The sequence below is a fragment of the Gopherus evgoodei genome, chromosome 3 (genome assembly GCF_007399415.2).
Source record: "Gopherus evgoodei ecotype Sinaloan lineage chromosome 3, rGopEvg1_v1.p, whole genome shotgun sequence".
In the NCBI taxonomy this organism is placed as follows: Eukaryota; Metazoa; Chordata; order Testudines; family Testudinidae; genus Gopherus; species Gopherus evgoodei.
The window spans coordinates 159,539,305-159,557,538 of record NC_044324.1 but is presented as its reverse complement, the minus strand read 5'-3'; the positions used below and the strand labels follow the sequence as shown (position 1 = coordinate 159,557,538).

Sequence of the window (18,234 nt, the reverse complement as noted above, 5' to 3'; positions counted from 1 at the left end):
GAAGGGGCTGAAGGAGGAGCTTTCACTTAACTCAGATAATTTAGTATGTACTTCCAATATAAATATCAAAATAGAAGATGGAGACATTTTTCAAGAGATGATTAATAATGGGGGTAATATGCACTGATGTATGAAAATGTATGTAGAAAAAAGCAGCAAATATGAGCAATAAGAATTGATCAAGGCAGGCCTAGATAATGCAATGATTAAAATTTGGCATCTTTGTGTGATTGGTTCACACAAGGACTCCCAATGTTGCTCCCATTGCTGGAGCCACACTGGTGCTAGTGCCACTGGGAGAAGTTGGAGAGAAATGCCAGAGAAGCCAAGTCCCTGCTGTGTTACGGGAGTCTCTCATCCCATTCTCCATGTGAATCTGAAGCTGCTTGCAGTCCTTGGTTTTCATCCTCCATTCTCAGCAGGAAGCCTGGGTTGGTGTCTCTGCTGGTCAGAGTCTCCATGAAGCAGATTTAGGCTGGCTGCCAAGCAATATATGGGTAGTTAAAATCTCCATGACCACTGACCAGCATCCTGTGACATAGAGTAACCCAAGAGTTGGCCTGGGAGTTTCTCCTTGTTTCACATCTGTGTCTCCAGTTCTTGGGGCTGGTTCCTGGCACCCAGTGGTTTCTCCTTCCTTGGCTTTTCATTCCTTGTATCCTTCCCCACCAGATGTCATTCACCCGCTTGCTCTCCTTACTTCTTATGGGTCTGTAGCACCCCATCAGTGGGAAGGGGTTGTCTATTCAGCCCCCTACCCCCTTTCAGTGTTTCCTGGGCAGACCCTAGGGGGCTGCAGTGCCATTCCACATCACAGGGGGATCCTCCCCCCCGGACTGGGACAGAGACAGGGGGCTCTGGCTCTGTAACAGGGCACTCTCCTTCCTCCTCCTCTCCCCTGCTCCTGCTTTGCAGGGGTGTGTAACTGCCCCCCCACCCCCTAGGTGAGCAAGCACAGGGACAAAAACCTTGGGGCAGATTCTGCGGGGGAGGTCGGAGGGGGAAGATCTCCTGGGAGGGGGCAGGAAGGCACAGCTCTCGGCTCAGGCAGAGGCGGCTTCCTCGCTGCTATCTGGGCTGGAGCAGGTGAGAGGTGAGTGGGGCAGGGGCAGGGGGCTGCCTGCGGCTGGGGCCTCTGGGTTTCTTGGCTCCCGCTCGCCGTCGGGCTGCGGGAGGCGGCATGTCCCGGCCCGGGGAGGGCGCAGGGATGTGCAGCCACACGCAGCCCCTGGCAGCCGGCCTGAGCGCACGGCAGCGGCGGGAGGAGCAGCCGGAGCGGGGAGCCTCGCAGCAGCTCCGCAGCCCTGCGCCTCCCGAACCCCCCGCAGCCGGGCCGGGCCGGGCCGGGCATGGCAGCCCCCTTCCGCCGCTCTGTGCGTTAGACACCGGGAGCCAAAGGAGCCGCTGCGATCGCCGAGGTGAGGAGGCGGGAGGCGGGCAGGACCGGCGGGGGGAGCTCAGGGGGCGGCCTGCGGGCTGGGGAAGGAGTAGGGGGCGCTGGGCTGGGTGGGGGGCCGCGAGGAGAGGGAGGATCCAGCTGCCTGCGGGGGGCAGGAGCCGGCAGAGGTGCTGCCCCACCGCACAGCTGGAGTCCAGGCTCTCGGTGCCCAGCGGCCTTTGCTGGGGGGAGGCGCCCCCTGCAGGGCCGGGCGCTTGGGGAGGGGGATGTGGTTGAGGTGAGGCGGGGGCAGCACGTGTCTGCACTAAGAGAGCACCCTGCGGCTGGCCCGGGGGCAGGAATGGAGGTGTCTGCAGCGGTCCCGGAGACCTGGCCCCTCAGGTCCCTCTCTTCTCGCTCCCAACCCGCGGGGCAGGGCCGTTCTGGGCTGGGGGTCAGGCTGCATGCAGAGAACCTACGTGAGTGCACAGGAGTCAGGGGGCTAGGCAAGGCTGGCAGTGCCCCCCTTCGAAACACTCAACCTCGAGGGGTGCACCCCAAGGGGCAGCACCCCCTGCACACACCATCCTGCCAGGTGGAGATTGGGCTCTGGCCTCAAGGAGCCAGAATGTGGAGCTAGAACAGGGGTTCTCAGACTTTTGAACGGGTGACCCCTTTCAGGTAGCAAGCCTCTTATATATTAAAATACTTTTGTATATATTTAATACCATTATAAATGCTGGAGGCAAAGCGGGGTCTGGGGTGGAGGCTGACAGCTTGCGACCCCCTGAATGGTCACGACCCCCAGTTTGAGAACCCCTGAGCTAGAACAATATCAGGGTGTGCCAGAGAGAGATTCAGGGGCATCCTCTCCAAGGGCATCTGGGGGCAGGGGATAATCCTCCCACTTTGCTCTAAGGTGGTTCCTTTTCTCAGCTGATCCTCTTTGTGCTCTCTCTTCATTTACAGCTAGTTTAGTTTAACTCCCTCTCCCAAAAAAGAGAGTGATATAGGGAGTCATTGCCTTCACCCCTGCCCCCGTGACACTCACTTTGAGGGCAACCTGGTGTGTCCATGAGTCAATGCTAAGGAAGCAGAGAGGTCAGGATGGCAGCTCTAGGTGAGGAGCAGAACTTAGAGGTGTGAGCCATAGCACCTGGAAACCCTAGCCATGGAGCTGTGATCCAGTAACCCTCAGCCACCAATTCACCCAGCATCTGCTGATCTAGTAGCCCGCAGAATCTCTACTCAGCAAGCCTAATCAATACATGAATATTGAAAGGAGAAAGTTCCTCAGTTCATGAGAGCAACCCAGGGCTTGAAATAAAGACCTAACCCCAGTAAAAATACTGCTCATAGCACCTATGCATTGTCAGAACGCCTTATGTTTATGTAGCGCCTTTAATCCCAAAGGATCCCACAGTTTTTCCTGCTGCTTCCCCACTAGTGCTGGAAGGTGCTGCCTGAGTTGCAGGTACAATGTTGGGAATAATGTCCACGATTTGATGACATTAAGTCTGAGGTGATGCGTCAAACTGGGAGACTTCATGAGAAATCTAAGGGGAAATGACCTTTTCAATGACATGTGGTATGAAGCTCAGCTCCTAACGGCCCTAGAGGAGCATGCTGCCAACTGTTCAGCCATAATCCCTAAATTATTTTATAAGATTCACAGGAATCACTTCACCCTCGCCTGAAACGCAGCAGCTGTTCAACAGCTCACACCAACACTACACAGCACTTTAGGACAGAAAGTTAAGGAGAATCCTGTGCCCAAATGTAACTGCAGGGGGAATTCATGGAGGTATAATCTAATTATCTGTGATGGAATTTAGTCAGGCTAATCAGAAGTGCCATGGGACTTGTAATGACCACAGGTGGTTAGAATCTTGGTTCTGCAACTCATTTGAATGATGCTTCTAGCAGCACCGTACTTCTAAGACAACAGGACAGGCCAGACTCAGACCAGTCCCCTTCTGAGGTACCAGTGTCACTTCCTGAAGAGTTGTCTGCTGCCTGAATCCTAGGAAGTCTCCCATCCAAGTGTTAGCTCAGCTCAGCCCAGCACTGCACTGCTTGCAAGCCACCTTTAAGGTAGAACAGCCCTTGTCCTTTCCATCCACACATTTGGGTAGAGTCCCTCCATATGCTTACCATTCTCCTAGGAAAATTGCCCGACTCTTCTGATCTGGTTATATTTCTGTCCCTATTGTGTCACCTTACATTTGCCTGCCCTTAACAGTCCCAATTTGCCCCAGAAAGCTATGAAGGAACAAGGCCTTTTTGGGAAGTAGTAGTGCTGCTCCAGGAAGGCAAGTGGTGGAGGGAAAATAAATGGACTCAGAAACATTGGGGCTACCAGTGGCTCCACAGGAAGGCAGGAGAAACAGGAAAGAAAGAACTACGGTTAATTAGGAAGGGAATCTTTGCTTTTGCTTCTTTTAAGATTTAACCCCAAATCTAGGAGCCTTTACCCCACTCCCATGTCCTGCAGATGTTGCTCCTGGCAGTACTGATCACCTGCCAGAGTTGGAGGGATTTATTTTCCTTACTACTCCTTTTGAGTCTGGCAGAGATAGAAACAATTTCCCCACTTAGCCATCCGCTTTATTAGGTTTGCTAGCTGCCGCTCAAAGCCTAGTGAGAGGACATAAAGTCACCAGCTCTACATCTCAGTGCAATTGGCTGCACTGATTGCAGAGGAAGTGAGGACCGAGAAGCAACCTCTTCAGTGCAGCCTGAGCTGCACTTCAGAGAGTGTCACCCATTCATTCAGACTGCAGTTAAGATGCATCGGTAGAGTCATGTGGGTGATCTCAGTATTGAATAAAATGGAGATGGTTCCCCTGTGCTGGGGAAGTGGGGTTGCTTGCGGGGAAGGCTGAGATACATGGATGGGCTCCAGTTTAATATCCTTAGTCATTATATACAGTACTCCGATATAATTCTGCTTTATACATTTAAAGGAGGCTGTTTGGACCATGGAGCTCTGGTTGTCCCCAGGAGAGGAGGGAGCCCAGAAGGACCTGGTGGAGAGATGTAGTGAGAATGTGACAAGTGGACAATCCTTCTAAAAATGCATGTGAACTCAGAACTCACAGAAATAGGATGATGGGGAGAAAGGGATGTGTGAAGCAAACCCAATAAGGCTGCAGGAAGGGTAGGTGTAGGGTTTTTCTGACTGTGCTCTTTATGTCTCTGTAGGTGTTCATCTCGGTGGGGCCACATTGACCATGCTTAGAAGTTTCTGTCTTCAGCTCATGTCCTTGGTTTGGATCCTCTTGGCCCATCACCATCTTGCCCAAGGTGAGACTCAGCAGACATGTGTCTTTCTCCTATGTCCATCCTTCCAAACCCACCTTGGTGCTGCTAAGTCTCCTCACATCACTGCTATCCAACAAAAGGAAGCTTATCTTACAGATGAGAGCAGAGGTTCTGCTTAGCCAGTAGGCATACTGTGCATGACTGGCTGCAGCCAGAAAGGCTCATTGCTCTGCTTTCCAGGAGTGTCATATCAGTGCAGTGCTAGGCAATATCCAAGGGGACAGAGGGTAGGACTCCTTTGGGCTGCATACAGAGCTCACTCACTTTCTGTAAAAATGGTTGGATTATAGTAATGGACACAACAGTTCCAAGAGGCAGGGAAAGGCAGGAGGAGTGCAGAAGGCCAGGTTGGATCCTGAATTTGCCCCAGCTAAGTGGTGAAGCCACAAAGCACCCACCATTGCAGAGTGCTTATAGACATGAAACGAGATAGTACTCAGCCACAGGCTGAACTGGCCCCGCATGCTGCTCCATATTATCCATGGCACGTTATGGGAGTTTCTAGTCTTGGTCTGGGCCAGAGGGAGTCTGCCTCCCACTTGCAGCAAAGGCTGTTAAGATGCAGTGAGAACATGCCATCCCTCTGACTTCTCATGTTCCATGTGGTGTAGCTTAGAGAGAATCTCTTTTGCTGGCAGCCTGATATAAGATCTGCTGATGGGACTCGAGATCCAGCACCAGCCAAGGGGAGATGGACTCAATCAGCTACCGGTCCTCCATCTCCAAGACAGGGCTGAAGGAGGCTGAGTCCCTGAGATAAAGAGGTCCAATTTCCTAACATTTGCTTCTGCTCTCCCATTCCTACCCCATGCGGGTCTCTCTTCCTGCTCTTTGTCTGACTCCAGTCTATGTTTCAGGTGTGCAGTGACACCTGCTGGACAGGGGGCAGGATGAGAAGCTGTTTGCTTTGTTCGTGTCCCTGGCTCTCAAAGTCTAAGAGTAACCATGATGGGGAGTAGAGCTCCCCCAGTTTGTTCCAGCCCCAAAACGATGTGGGACTGAGAGCTCGGGACTCAGTCTAATGGCCACTCCTAAGCCCTGCAAAGCCACCATGTCTCAGTGATAATCAGTAAACAGGAAAGAGAGAGCAGGTGGCCTGAGGCAGAGAGCAAGGAACAGGAGGGAAGAGGACTGGAGATGAGACACCTAACTGAAGAAAGGAGGCCAGTGGTGAGGAGGAGGAGCAGCAGGGCCAGGCCATAGCTCAGTTACAGCCTTGAGGGCCTTTAAATAAATAAACAGAACTTGACACCTGTCAGGTTATAATGCGGCCCCATGCTTGCCTTCCTCTCTGCAGCAGAGTGAGGGATTGTCACTCACAACTTGGCCTTGGCAGAACCTCGCAGCATAGCACTCTGAAAGCATCTGCAACCCTAGGGATAGAGGCCAACTTCTTGGGGAAACTTGGCTTTTCCCAAAGGACACAAACGTTTAGAATCTTTAGAATAGAAGGAATCCTGCTCAAGGCCCTTAAGCCCCTCAAATTTCTGCTCAGAAGCTAGTCCTAGACTTTACTATCATTATTATTTATTTTATTATAGTATAGTAGCACCCAGAGGCCCCAGTAGGATTGGGCCCTATTAGACTGGGTGCTATAAACCAACAAGTAATACACATTCTCTCCAGAATAGCCCCAGTCTTAGGAAAGTGCCACAGAGAGTGAAGGACATGATCCCAATACATAAATTTTAAGTACATTGTCAGTTTTCTAAACAAAGACACAGTGTTTCAGCCACCTACCCTCGGTGTCTTGTCACAGCCCTAGATTGTGAGTTCTCTGGGGCAAGGATTGTCTTGTTTATACAGCCACATTCTTGACTGGGGTCCCAAAATGCTGTTGTCATACAAGTACTAACTGTTTCTGTGCATCTGCTCCTCACTATCTGATCCTTCCCTGTGCAGATGGTCTCTTGTAAAACTCTCACACCCAGTGGGGTAGCTGTGACATAATGAGGGGCAGTCAGAGATAAATGGAGGAGGGGGAAGTGAGCATTTGCAAGATAAAAGGGGTCCATGGCCTCAGGGCCCTCACTGTGGATAGATCTGACCTAATAGGGGCCCTTGGGATGAACAGTTCTGGAACCCTGAGGCTTGCATGCACTGGTTTATGTTAGCAAGTGTTTGCTTTTCTGACCTCCTTGTGCACTAACTCCGACTCTCTGCCCTGTCCTGCAGGTGATGACTGCAGTGAGCGCTGTAACCTGGCCCACGGCTGCTGTGACCAGGACGGCAAGTGCAGGTATAGTGGTTGGAATTCTGGTGTGGGTGCATTTAAACTTTAACCGTTCCTGGGACAGCTGATCTCTTGCTCCATGCACTGTTTCCCTGGGACACCCAAACCCTTTCCTAGATCAAGAAATGCCAAGGGGCTCATCCTACTCAACCAGAGCCAGCCCACAACATTTTGGCACCTGAGATGGGGAGCACAAATGATACCTCCATACCCCCTCGCTTGGGCCAAAACTTTGAAAGGTCTCAATTCTGCCTTCTTCCTCTTCTTCTCCTCTCATGGTACTGCTCTGCTACCTGTCCCAATAAAGGAGAACTAACACTTAAAATGTTTGAACAAGGCATTTTAAGTTAACACTTAACTTTCAAATGCCTGAACAGCAAATGTAACTTTTCTTGTCTGCATAGTAAACACTGGCATTTTTATCTGTTTGAATAATCAAAGTGGTGCTTTCTGTGCCTTCTTGGTTGCAAAGATTTGAACTGCTTCCTGAAGGTCCACGGTCTGGACCAACTCATGCTCTATTGAGATGGTTGCAAGGCCGACCAACTTCTCCTGTGTCACTGTGGAGCATAGATGTGTTTTTATTAACTTCAGCTTGGAGAAACTGTGTTCTCTATGGGCAACTGTTACAGGAAATGTTAGACTTATGCACAGAGCAACAAAAGCATTTGGAAAGAGGGTAGTAATCTTATTTGTGTACATATATTCCAGAACAGCCTTTGGAGTTGATCCTGCTGAAATGTGTCTTGAAAGGACTTTCAGTTCATCACCTAAATCACTCGCATCAATATTGCACATGTCATCATGTGTCAACACTGTCTCTAGTGCCCTGCATTGCTGATGTAGGTCGTCTTCAGGTATAGGGAGGAGTTTGGGACTATCATACAACATCCCAAATACACTGCTGTGTTCCTTGCGCTGCATGAAACGTTCTTCAACTGATTGTATTGCACAATCTAGCACCCGGTTAAAGAATTCAACTTTGAATTGTTGTTCGGGGTCTCTTATGGGATTATCCCGTGCCTCATAATCAAAATGTTGTCTTCTTCAGTGACTCTTGAATGGGTGGGAAAATAGCTTCAGTGTGAAGTTTCTCTGACAACTTCTGTGCACGCTTCAGAATGTTTTGAAATACCCTATCTGACCAGTAAGAATGTAGGTATGACTTTGCTTTGTCCAGTTGTTCCATTGCTCCAGGTATATCAAGGTCAACACCTTGGAGTCTCTTGCTTACAACATTTATTTCAAACAGTATGTCACGCCACAACACTAAGCCACACAGAAATGTGAAATTATGTATGTTTCTGGTGATTCCATTTCCTTCTGTCACTGTTTTCCCACTAACAGTCGCTGTCATAGCATTGTCCTCCATTATGGCAACTATGGCATCATCTATCTTCCCAATTCGGTGTTTGATAGGCTATATCGCCTCCACTCGACTTTCCCATTGTGTGGCACTCAGTGGTTTCAGTGTCAGAGAGGATGTTCCCAGATGTTGCTTCAAAATTTTGCATTGATGACTTGATGCAGAGAAAAATACATAGATGCTCTGAATTACATTAAAAAATTCAGCAGCCTCACTAGAAGCTGATGCTGCATTACTGACCACCAAGTTCAATGAATGAGAACTGCATGGGACAAAAAAAGCTCGAGGGTTTAACTCTCGGATCCATGTCTGCACTCCTCTGTTCTTTCCTCTCATGTTGGCACCATTATCATAGCCCTGACCTCTCATTCAGCTATCGCAATTCCTGTATCTTCCACCTTTTTAAGAAGCACATTTGTCGTACCAGCTCCTGTAGTATCATCAGTGTCAATAAATTCTAGAAAGTGCTCTCTGACAGTCACCATTGCAGGGACATTTTCACTAGGTTCTGCTGTTGTTACAAAAAGCACCACTGAAATCATTTGTTCCATATGGCTGATGTCAGGTGTTCAGTCCAGAATAACAGAGTAATACCTTGCTGACTTCAGATCTGCCATGATCTTTTGTTTGACTTTTGTTGCCAGTAACTGTATGATCTCATTTTGAATTGTTTTTCCAAGGTAGTGGTGTGTGTACATTTCTTGGGTAGTGACTCTTCTTAGATGCTCCTGGAGTACAGCATCAAACTCAGCCATCAGCTCCACAATTTTAAGGAAGTTTCCATTGTTTGGCACCTACAGCTGATCTGAAGTGCCACACAGTGCTAGGTTTTGGGTAGCAAGCATTCTCTCAATGGCGAGTTCAGAACATTTTGCCAGTAAAGTGACTCTGATGGAATCTTCTCTTGATGCTGATCATTTATGGTGGCCTTTAATCTTAGTCTCATCTCAAGCTCTTTCCAGCTATGGAATGCTCTCTGTTGACTTGCTGCCTTCTCATGGCATGCCAGATTTCTAGCCAGATTTTTCCAGTCCTTTATTCCTGTAGAACCCAATGTAGCTGAAACATTAAACTGGAAGAGTTTGCAACAAAAACAGTATGCAGCATTCTGGGTTTTTGAGTACATAAGCCATGGCCTCTCTACTTTACCATTTGGGATTTCATGCCAGTAATGTGTTGGATGGAAATGTCTTGGCCTCTCCACTTTACCATTTGGGATTTCATGCCAGTAATGTGTTGGATGGAAATGTCTATTTTCATTGTCTTTGGGGAACATGAAGTTTTTCATTTGCTGTGGCCCATGCAGTACAAGGAAGTCCCTCAGGCTACTGCTCAACTCATCCAAATCTTAGTCCCCAGGCTCCAAGAGTCACATACTCCAGCCAGTTGGATGGACTACCCTCCTGGTGGGAAAGTGTGGTCCCTCTGTCCTTTCTCTGTTGTGGGCTTTGCTTCAGTGCCTTTAGATCCCACCTGAAGCCAACAAACTTGCAAAGTTCTGCAGAGGCAAAGTGGTCCCTATAATCTCAACAGCAGTCTGATTGGCAGCACAATGTGTGAGACACTAGGGATCCTCAGGGCTTAGATATTATGGTGATGGGTATCCTAGACAGAGAGAATAATAGCGACTCAGACAGCAGGAAAAGTTAATTGTAAGCTGCTTTAGACTCTGAGCTCTTTGGGGCAGGGACTGTCTTCCTGTGTGTGTGCAATGTGGGTACTTGCAGAACACATAACTTACATGATAACAGAAGGCCATAGTAGCTTTGACACCCACAACAGAAAGAGCACCGTTGGCTAGAATCCTGGCATAGAGTTCAGTTATAACAGTGTCATCAGAGACGTACTCTGTCTGTGCTACTTGTTGCAGGTGGGAATGGGGAAACCCACTATGGCCAAGTTCTGTAGTGATGGCCTCTAAGACAGTGATGTGGCTAGTTCAGGGTGCAAGGGCTGGCAAGGGTCAAGTCAAGGTGCTATGCTAGTCAGGATGGTAGTCTTGCTGCCTGTTATTGAGGTAGATACAGAGGTATTAGCTACTGCTTCCCTTTTCAGGTCACCACTTGTTCACTGAACTCTCCTGTAGCTTGGAAGCCTCTTCTCCCCATCATCTGGTCTCAGGGAGACACTCTGGCTAGCCTGTGCTTCTCTGTCTGGACTTTCATTGCCCAGATGCGGAGAATCTCAGAGCTCCTGCCATCTTGCTGGAGTCTATTGGGATTGTAGGTGCTGCATTGAGTTTGTGAGGTTTAATTCTGTGATACATTTTGAGTCCAATTTGTATATCTTGCCTGCTCTGTCACCTCAGCTCAGTTTTACTTTCATCCAGGTGCTCTCTTTCTCGGACACATAATCTCTTCTTTCCCCGCTGGGGAGTTGGGCACTGTCCAATCAGGGAACACTTACAATTAGTGCCCACTGTCCTGTTAGGTCTAGAATGCTGCCGTGTACTGCAGTGACTGGTTTCTCCATCACACTCTTACGGTGAGCTTGTAGAATAAGATGATACTTATACATGGAGCCTTATACACTGGAATACTGTGCATGGCTTCACATCTGGATTATTGTGCAGTGCTTTGAGTCCCACAATTCAGGAAGCGTGATGGGGTGTTCATCCCACATGTGCTGGGCAAGGGTTAATATGGGCCTGAGAGACCAATTAACCTGCCTGCTCAGACCTGGAGAGTAGGCCAGGCCTAGTTAGAGATAAAGCCAGCTAGGAGAAGAACAGGGCTTGTTTCTATAAAGAGCTGGGTGAACCCAGTTAGAGAGGAGAAGCCCTGAGGAGAGGAGGTGGAAAGTTTCCACTCTAGGAAACAGTTTGATAGGAGGCTGTGGAGCAGGGCGGGCAGGCAGGCTGGCTGGCTATTGCAGGAGGGAGCTGGAAGCCTGACTGGAGACAGGGACCCTGAGGAGTTATAGCCTTCCTGAACCCGAGAGAGGGAAGGAACGTGCTGCCCCCTGGACAGTGGGTTGTCCAAGGCACAGGAGCCTGACAAGGTATGGAGATGTAGGTGATGAAGCACACTTGTGAGGAAGAGGCAGTCAGCTGAGGGCTGAAGATTTGGTTTTGTTATTTCTTTTGTCCTTTGGTAAAGGATTCTTTGGTCCTGGGAAGGGCAGGAATTTGCAAATTGGTCTGGCCAGAGGGCAAGGACAATCTTATGGCTGGAGTAGGCCAAAGGACAGTAGGGGGAAACTGAGGCAAAGGTTGCTGCAGCACCGGAGCCAGAGAGGCAGGGGATGTTGAGCTGGCACCTTTGTTGCAGGAAGGATATGGACAAATTAGACTAGTACAAAGAAGGCAACAAAATGTACAAAGCTATGAGGCCCTGGGGGGAATTCTGCGTTCCTGCCGGTGCCTATTACCTGCCCTTTAGCTTGGCTGAAAGGGTACAGGCATTTTCTTTTTGTCTAATTTGATACTTGAATACAGAGCAGATTACTGGGAGGAGGACAATATGGACTAGCAATTGAAATCAAGGCTGTTAGCAAATGTCCGGGTTCTGTTACCCACTCTGCCACCCTATGTAGCCTTGTAGGGTAAATCCCTTTTCTTCTCGGCCTCAATTCCCACATCTATAAAGTGCGGATAATATTTACCTCCATCCCTTGGGAGGAAAAAGGCATTAAATGTTGGGAAAGGGCTTTGATGCTGAAGAATGTGAAAGCATGTGCTGAATGCTGCTATTCCAGCTTTATGGGACAAAATAAATGCACTAGCAGCGTTTGACAGGTACACACAAAATGCTACAGCAGCCATGTTACCAGACCAGGCATATGTTTATGTCACAGTTACAGGTGTGATTGCAGCTCAGTAGACATACCAGAGCTAGCTTGAGTCCTGGAGCATAGACGCTGCGGCATCATGGGCTAGCTGCAGAGGAATTACCCATGGTTCCAGGAATACTTATACTGTCTGCACTGCTCCAGCTTCACTGCTTCTGGTACCCAAGCTGGCTACAATAAAGCTTGCTTGCGTACCTCTACACCAGCTGCAGTTACAACTCATGATAAAGTGTGGACATGCCCAGGTTCTGTCGTCTTTGCCTCCTCCCTTGGCCTTGATGCAAGGCTGGCTTTAGGCTGATTCGCCCAAATCGGGCCCCGCGCCTCAGGGGGCCCTTCACTCGCTCCGGGTCTTCGGCAGCACTTTGGGGGCGGTCCTTCAGTGACACCGAAGATCCGGAGCGAGTGAAGGACCCGCTGCCAAAGTGCAGCCGAAGACTCAAAATGCCGCCCGGTGAGTACAAGCCCCACATCTTCGAATCGGGTCCCGCACTTCCTAAAGCCAGCCCTGCCTTGATGGGCTCCCCAGAAGAACCAATTTTCTGTCTCCTGGGGGTGCTTTGAGAGAAGACTTTACAAGCACCACACACACTTATAGCAAGCACAGGATGGTGTGTGAAGATAGGCTTATGTAAGCCATTACATAATCCAGTTCTTGTCTACATTGTGCTGCCATTGGGAAGGCTGCTGTTCTCGAACTGACCTTCCTGTATCCTCTTGCAGGTGTGACCCAGGCTGGGAAGGAAAGTACTGCGAGCAGTGTGTGCGGATGCCGGGCTGTCTCCATGGTACATGCCATCAGCCTTGGCAATGCATCTGTCACAATGGCTGGGCTGGCAAGGTCTGTGACAAAGGTAGGTTTCACCAGCTGGACAGGAATCAGTTTGCTTCAGGAAAGGGTTCAGTGACAGGTAACTTGTTTACAATAAAGATCTCCAGGTGGGGAAAATGTGGTGTGGGGAGGGTCCAACTGCCCTGCAAAGAGAGGGAGGGGAATGTGGAGGGCACAGGGATTAGAGGCATCAGGTGTCAATCCAGCTGCCTGAGCGTGTATCCCTATGAGATTGAATTTTTCATTCTTTCATGATTAGGGCAGGAGCCCAGCACGCATCCCCTAAATGAAAGGATGATGCAGCTGTTTAGGTGACCAGCTGTTTTTCATTGTGATGCTTGTACTGGGGACAGGGGTTTTATCTTTCTGTCAGAGATTTGGCCCATCCCTTTTCCTTTCTACAGAAGGTGGTCAGGCTGCTGGGCTCTGATGCCTGTCTGCAGGGCCTGTGATATCGATGGGCCTGAGGCAGTGGTATTAGTGGTATTCACTGGCTTTCCCTCACTGCTGGGACTGCTGACAATGCTTTCTGTTTCCATCCGCACTTTTTGCCTTTGGCAACCAGCTGGGTGGGATCCACTCACTCTGTCAACTTCAAATGGAAGTGAGTGACGAAGCAGCTTCATGGCATAGCTAATCTGCCCTCCAGCTAGGAGTCTCCGGGGTCTGCTCTTCAGGCTGGAGAGTGTTCAGAATGCAGCATGTGGTTATTCTATGGCACTCAGAGCCACAGGGCAGCTAAGGGCCTTCCCTTCTCTGCAGCTCGCTTTCCCTGCTCTGTAAAAGTGCTTTGAGAGCTGCAGTTGAAGAGTTCTAGACTTTAAGGCCAGATGGGACCACCAGCTCATCTAAACTGTCTGATCCCTCTATACGACAGGCCATTAAACCCTACTCAGCCACTCCCACTCCAAGCCCATCCATCAGAACTAGACCAAAGTTTTACAGCCCTCAGAAGACTAAACTACTGTGTGCCACAGGCAGAGAAGAGGAGGGACCGAGGTGCTCCAAAGCCTGAGGCAATGGCAGGGAACTGATTGAGTTGTACCCCAGTGAGTTCTGTGTAAAAGCCATGCTGCTGGGGCTGAGGGAAGCTGTAGCTCATGATTCATCTTTTCTCTTTGGGGTGGGGTTGACAGTTCTTGCTGGCACCAGCTCAGCTCACCAAATGCCTCCCCCTTTTCTCTCCTCAGACGTACACATCTGTGAACACGAGCTCCCCTGCCAGAACGGGGCCGAGTGTGTCTACGACGGGGACGGGGAGTATTCCTGCCTGTGTCCTGAGGGCTTCCATGGGAAGGACTGTGAGCGGAAGACAGGGCCATGTGAGAAGGCAGGGTGAGAGCGAGTGGCAGGGCAGGCAGAGATTACATAAGGCATTAGCTCCAGCTTCTACTCTACCAATCAATAGCTCAGCTTGGATCATTAGCTGTGGATTTCTATGTTTATGGCATCAAGCCAAAACTTTCCTAGTCTTTAGGGGAACTTTGGTTTAGCTGACTATAATGGCAGCTCCCTCAGCAGATGGAGTCTGAGCTCTAATCAGAGCAGATTCTAGTCACTCATGGTTAACGCAGTGACCCTGCCTCTGCTTTGCACTCAGGGAAACTTATTGGGAGTCAGCCTTCCTCTTTGTAAGGTTTGGCTTTAGGCTTTTCCTGATGTGGGATTGGCCAGTGACACTCGGCCACATTCTCTAGAAGGGTGGGAGGTAGCTGTGCTCCAGGTGTGTCAGTGCATGTCCATAGGGACAACTTTGGGGGCCTTTCTCCCCTCTGTGCAACAGGGACCCAAACACCTGCCCTTTCCTCTTCCCCGCTTGTGCAGAGAGCAAGCACAGGGCCTATGCACCACTTAAGCCCATGAGTGCATTTCACCCTGAGAATGCAAGTCTTTCTGGGGCTAGAGCCATATCCTATCCAGGCCTGTGATCAGTCCCTGCTTTCTGCCTGCAGGTTTCCGTGCAGGAACGGTGGCCAGTGCCAGGACGAGAACGGCTTTGCTAGGAATTTCACCTGCAGGTGCCTGGCTGGCTTTGTTGGTGCCCTCTGTGAGAATGATGTAGATGACTGTGTGATGCGTCCCTGTGCCAACGGTGCCACCTGCCATGATGGTATCAACCGCTTTTCCTGCCAGTGCCAGGTGGGCTTCGAAGGCCGTTTCTGCACCATCAACATTGACGACTGTGCCAGCCACCCGTGCAAAAATGGGGCAAAGTGTTATGATCGCATCAATGATTTTGACTGCTTGTGTCCCGACGGTTTTACTGGCAAAATGTGTGAGGTCTCCTCTCCGGAACCGACCTGGGTCACCTTCTACCTTCCTGCTAACAGGGAGAACAACGGTGCTGTGAAAAGCACAACCAGCGAGAATCTCCGGGTTACACGGCCCGAGCCAGTCAGGACTGTGGTTACTGGGAGGCGGGTTGCCAACCACAGTGAGAGAGCCAGTGGGGGAGGGCTGTTGAAAATTTCTGTGAAAGAGGTGGTGACCCAGCGGGACGCTGGGCTGAGTGAGTCCCAGCTGGTGACCGTGCTGGTGTTTGGGATACTCACAGCTGCGCTGGTCCTGGTGACCATACTGTTAATGCTGCGGAACCGGCAGAGAGGGCGTCAGAGGTCAAACTGGTGCAAAAGCCCCTCACAGGCTGCAAGGAAGCTCCAGGAACAAGAATGTCAAGTGGGCATGTTAAATACAGTCATGGTAGAGCCCAGGAAGACAACAGAACTGTGAGGACTCTGGCACTCTCAGAGTGGGGCCCTGCCAGGCAGTCATGCCAATGAACCCTTCAAACTGTGCCCTGGGAGTCACTCTGGTTGGGTGTCTCGAAAGTACTAAAGGTCTTTGGTGCAAGCTGGTCTGTGATTCAGTGGGGAGGGGGTTTCCACAGGGCAGCGAATTCGTATTTGCAAACGGAACTCTCAAACAGGGTGTGACCAGCCTGTCCTGGATCTAATCCATCTCCATCAACCAGGTGTACCTAGGAGTCCAAAGCAAGGGCTGAGTCAGAACAGCTCACTACTGGAAGTGGCAGCACACTGACTTTTTCAGCTAGCACCAGAAGACATTAGTACCATCTTGTACTAAGCCATGCTAGAAATGAGACTGATCATGCCAGAGCAGAAGGCAGAACCCTCTGAGAAACTCAAACTTTGCCAGGCCCCTGGATGCTGGGTAATTCCTAGTGCTGCCACTAGTGTAATCTTTGGCCTGTTGTTCACACTGGGGCTAGGACTGCTGGAGCTGTTGTGCTCTGTGTCTGCCCTTCTGTAGTGCTGTGGGGTTCCCAGCTCTTTCTGGTGGCTATGGTTTGTCTGTTTCAAACTGCACAGCCAAGGAGTGAGCGAACAGGCTCTCTCTGTAGCCTTGTGATGCTGTGAGCGGTTGGGAGAGATTCCAGAGGTGGCTCAAGAGCCCATCTTGCCCTTTTCTACCTGATATCGTGTCCCTTCTTGTGAGAATGTTTTGTACCTTGCTGCTACTGATCCATGTGTCTTTTCTCCCTTTACCAAACCATTTGAGCTGGTTTGGGTGTGTTCTAATAGTAATTCAAAAAGCTCCTTCCCCACCCCAGCACATGCTTCCACTTCCCTGCTCACTGCGGGGGACAGCCAGAGCCAGATGTGTTATAAACACAAAGCCAGTCCCCTCCAGTGTTGTCGAGGTCTGGGCTGGCCCCTACCACAGCCCCTTGCAGGTGGAATTGAATATGGAGGAGGCTGGAATTGAGCTCTGGTTGGTTTGGTAGTAGTGCAGGTCCCAGTTCCTGACTGCCTCCCCCAGGCACAGAGCTGGGAGTAACCTAAAACCAGCCATTGTAGCACTTTTCAATACAAAGTGAGGGTGAAGCTCTCTCTAGGGGATGTAGGGGCAGATTAAAGTTTCGGATAGCCCTGGGGAACAGAAAGGTGGCCCCACCTGCGCCGTAGCCATGGTGCACTTTTCAGTAAGAAACCCACCCATCCTCATCCCTAAGACACAGCAGAGGGAATGGGACATTTACCCATGAATCTAGGTTATCTCTTGCCTGGTCCAGTCCAATCACTGTTAACAAAGCATTCACCCCCTCCTGGCCAGGGACAGCACAGGGCTAGACACCATGTCACTAACAAGGGTGAGAAAGTTTCCCTCTTTCTCACCACTGCCCCACAGCCTTGCTATGTTGTATTCAGGCAGGGTCTGCAGAGGCCATGCCACAACCAAGGTAAAAGAGCTAGAGCCCCAGGTGGAAGGGAGGGCTCCTGCGCGGGAATGAGGCAGAGCAGGCAAAGGGGCTGGAGGGAGAGGAGATTAGGGCTTTACCAGGAAGATTTTTTTTTAATACGCTGATGGATGATGTAACTTTATCAAATAAAATACCAGAACCAGCATGGAGCCTAACAAGCCCATGAGCAGAGCCTTTGCCGATGATGTTCTTTCTTCTGCCCTGGTCCAAGTCCACCCTAAATCTTTGCCAGAGGAGCTGCCCCATAACCCCTCTAATACCTGATTCTTGTGCTGTATCCCAGAGAGACCCTCTAACCCCTGGGGCCTGGTAGGGGCTCCTCAATCCTATCACCCCAAAGACAAAATGGCAGTGTTATAACTTGGGCTACAGCTCAACGAGCAGAGAGGGACCAGGGCACCCTGCAGGGATGCAGCTGGGTCCTGCAGCCTCAGGTGCAGGAAAGGGTTGCTTGTGTCTCAGGTCAGCCTGGAGAACAGTTTGCTTCTGCTACAGGCATCCTCAGTGCTGGAGAGAGGGGCTGGGCTGTGTGGTAATGGCAGAGTCCCCAGACCACACACTAGGAGGGAGCGAGATGGGTCATGAGTGTGTCTAGCCTGAGTATGGACAGTGTGAGGGGAAATGGGAGAGATCCCAGGCTAAAGGATGGAGGAAAACCCCAACCCATGGGGAGGTAGGAAGGGGAGGTTCAGCTTACATAGGCCAACATGATGGTGTGGGAGACATGGATTCAAAACCCAGCTCTGCTGCTCCCTCATTCCCTGCCCATGCCCCAGATCCCCAGGCTGGCATGCTCCACCCTGCAATGCGAGATACCCAGGCTTCATTACAGGGGCCTCTCTCTATGGCCAAGCTGGAATCAGAGCAGTGCTGAGGCGCTCTGAGGAAAAGATTTCTCCAGCCTCCTGAATCAGAAAGTTGTGAAACTGAGGGAGGAGGGATGAGCTCTCCTTTGGAATAGTGCCACCTAGATTAACTTCAGAGGCCTTTAAACACCTGAAGGGTATAGTGTCCCCCAGTAGCCATAACAAGTAGAACATGCAACACTGACACCATCTCTGGGCACTAGCGTATTTGTACATACAAGGGG

General features: G+C 50.3%; 1 protein-coding gene across 3 annotated transcripts; it reads left to right on the top strand.

The window, feature by feature from the left end:
- Window positions 1-1,023: 1,023 nt before the first annotated feature.
- Window positions 1,024-17,910, top strand: DLK2 (delta like non-canonical Notch ligand 2). 3 transcript variants are annotated; one of them, XM_030557150.1, is made up of 6 exons: window positions 1,024-1,093; window positions 4,583-4,684; window positions 6,878-6,941; window positions 12,814-12,944; window positions 14,113-14,257; window positions 14,875-17,910. In XM_030557150.1, the coding sequence occupies exons 2-6, from the start codon at window positions 4,612-4,614 to the stop codon at window positions 15,650-15,652; spliced, it is 1,191 nt and encodes a 396-aa protein (XP_030413010.1). In that variant the 5' UTR covers window positions 1,024-1,093; window positions 4,583-4,611; the 3' UTR covers window positions 15,653-17,910. The 3 variants fall into 3 exon arrangements, with proteins under 3 accessions (XP_030413010.1, XP_030413012.1, XP_030413011.1); XM_030557152.1 differs by having other exon boundaries at window positions 1,037-1,086; XM_030557151.1 differs by lacking the exon at window positions 1,024-1,093 and adding an exon at window positions 1,349-1,418.
- The last annotated feature ends 324 nt before the right edge of the window (window positions 17,911-18,234 follow it).

Coding starts and splice junctions, on each gene's coding strand:
- DLK2 (XM_030557150.1), top strand. CDS start 4,612: ATGCTTAGAAGTTTCTGTCTTCAGCTCATGTCCTTGGTTTGGATCCTC. Junction 4,685..6,877: donor CCATCACCATCTTGCCCAAG/GTGAGACTCAGC, acceptor CCTGTCCTGCAG/GTGATGACTGCAGTGAGCGC. Junction 6,942..12,813: donor GACCAGGACGGCAAGTGCAG/GTATAGTGGTTG, acceptor ATCCTCTTGCAG/GTGTGACCCAGGCTGGGAAG.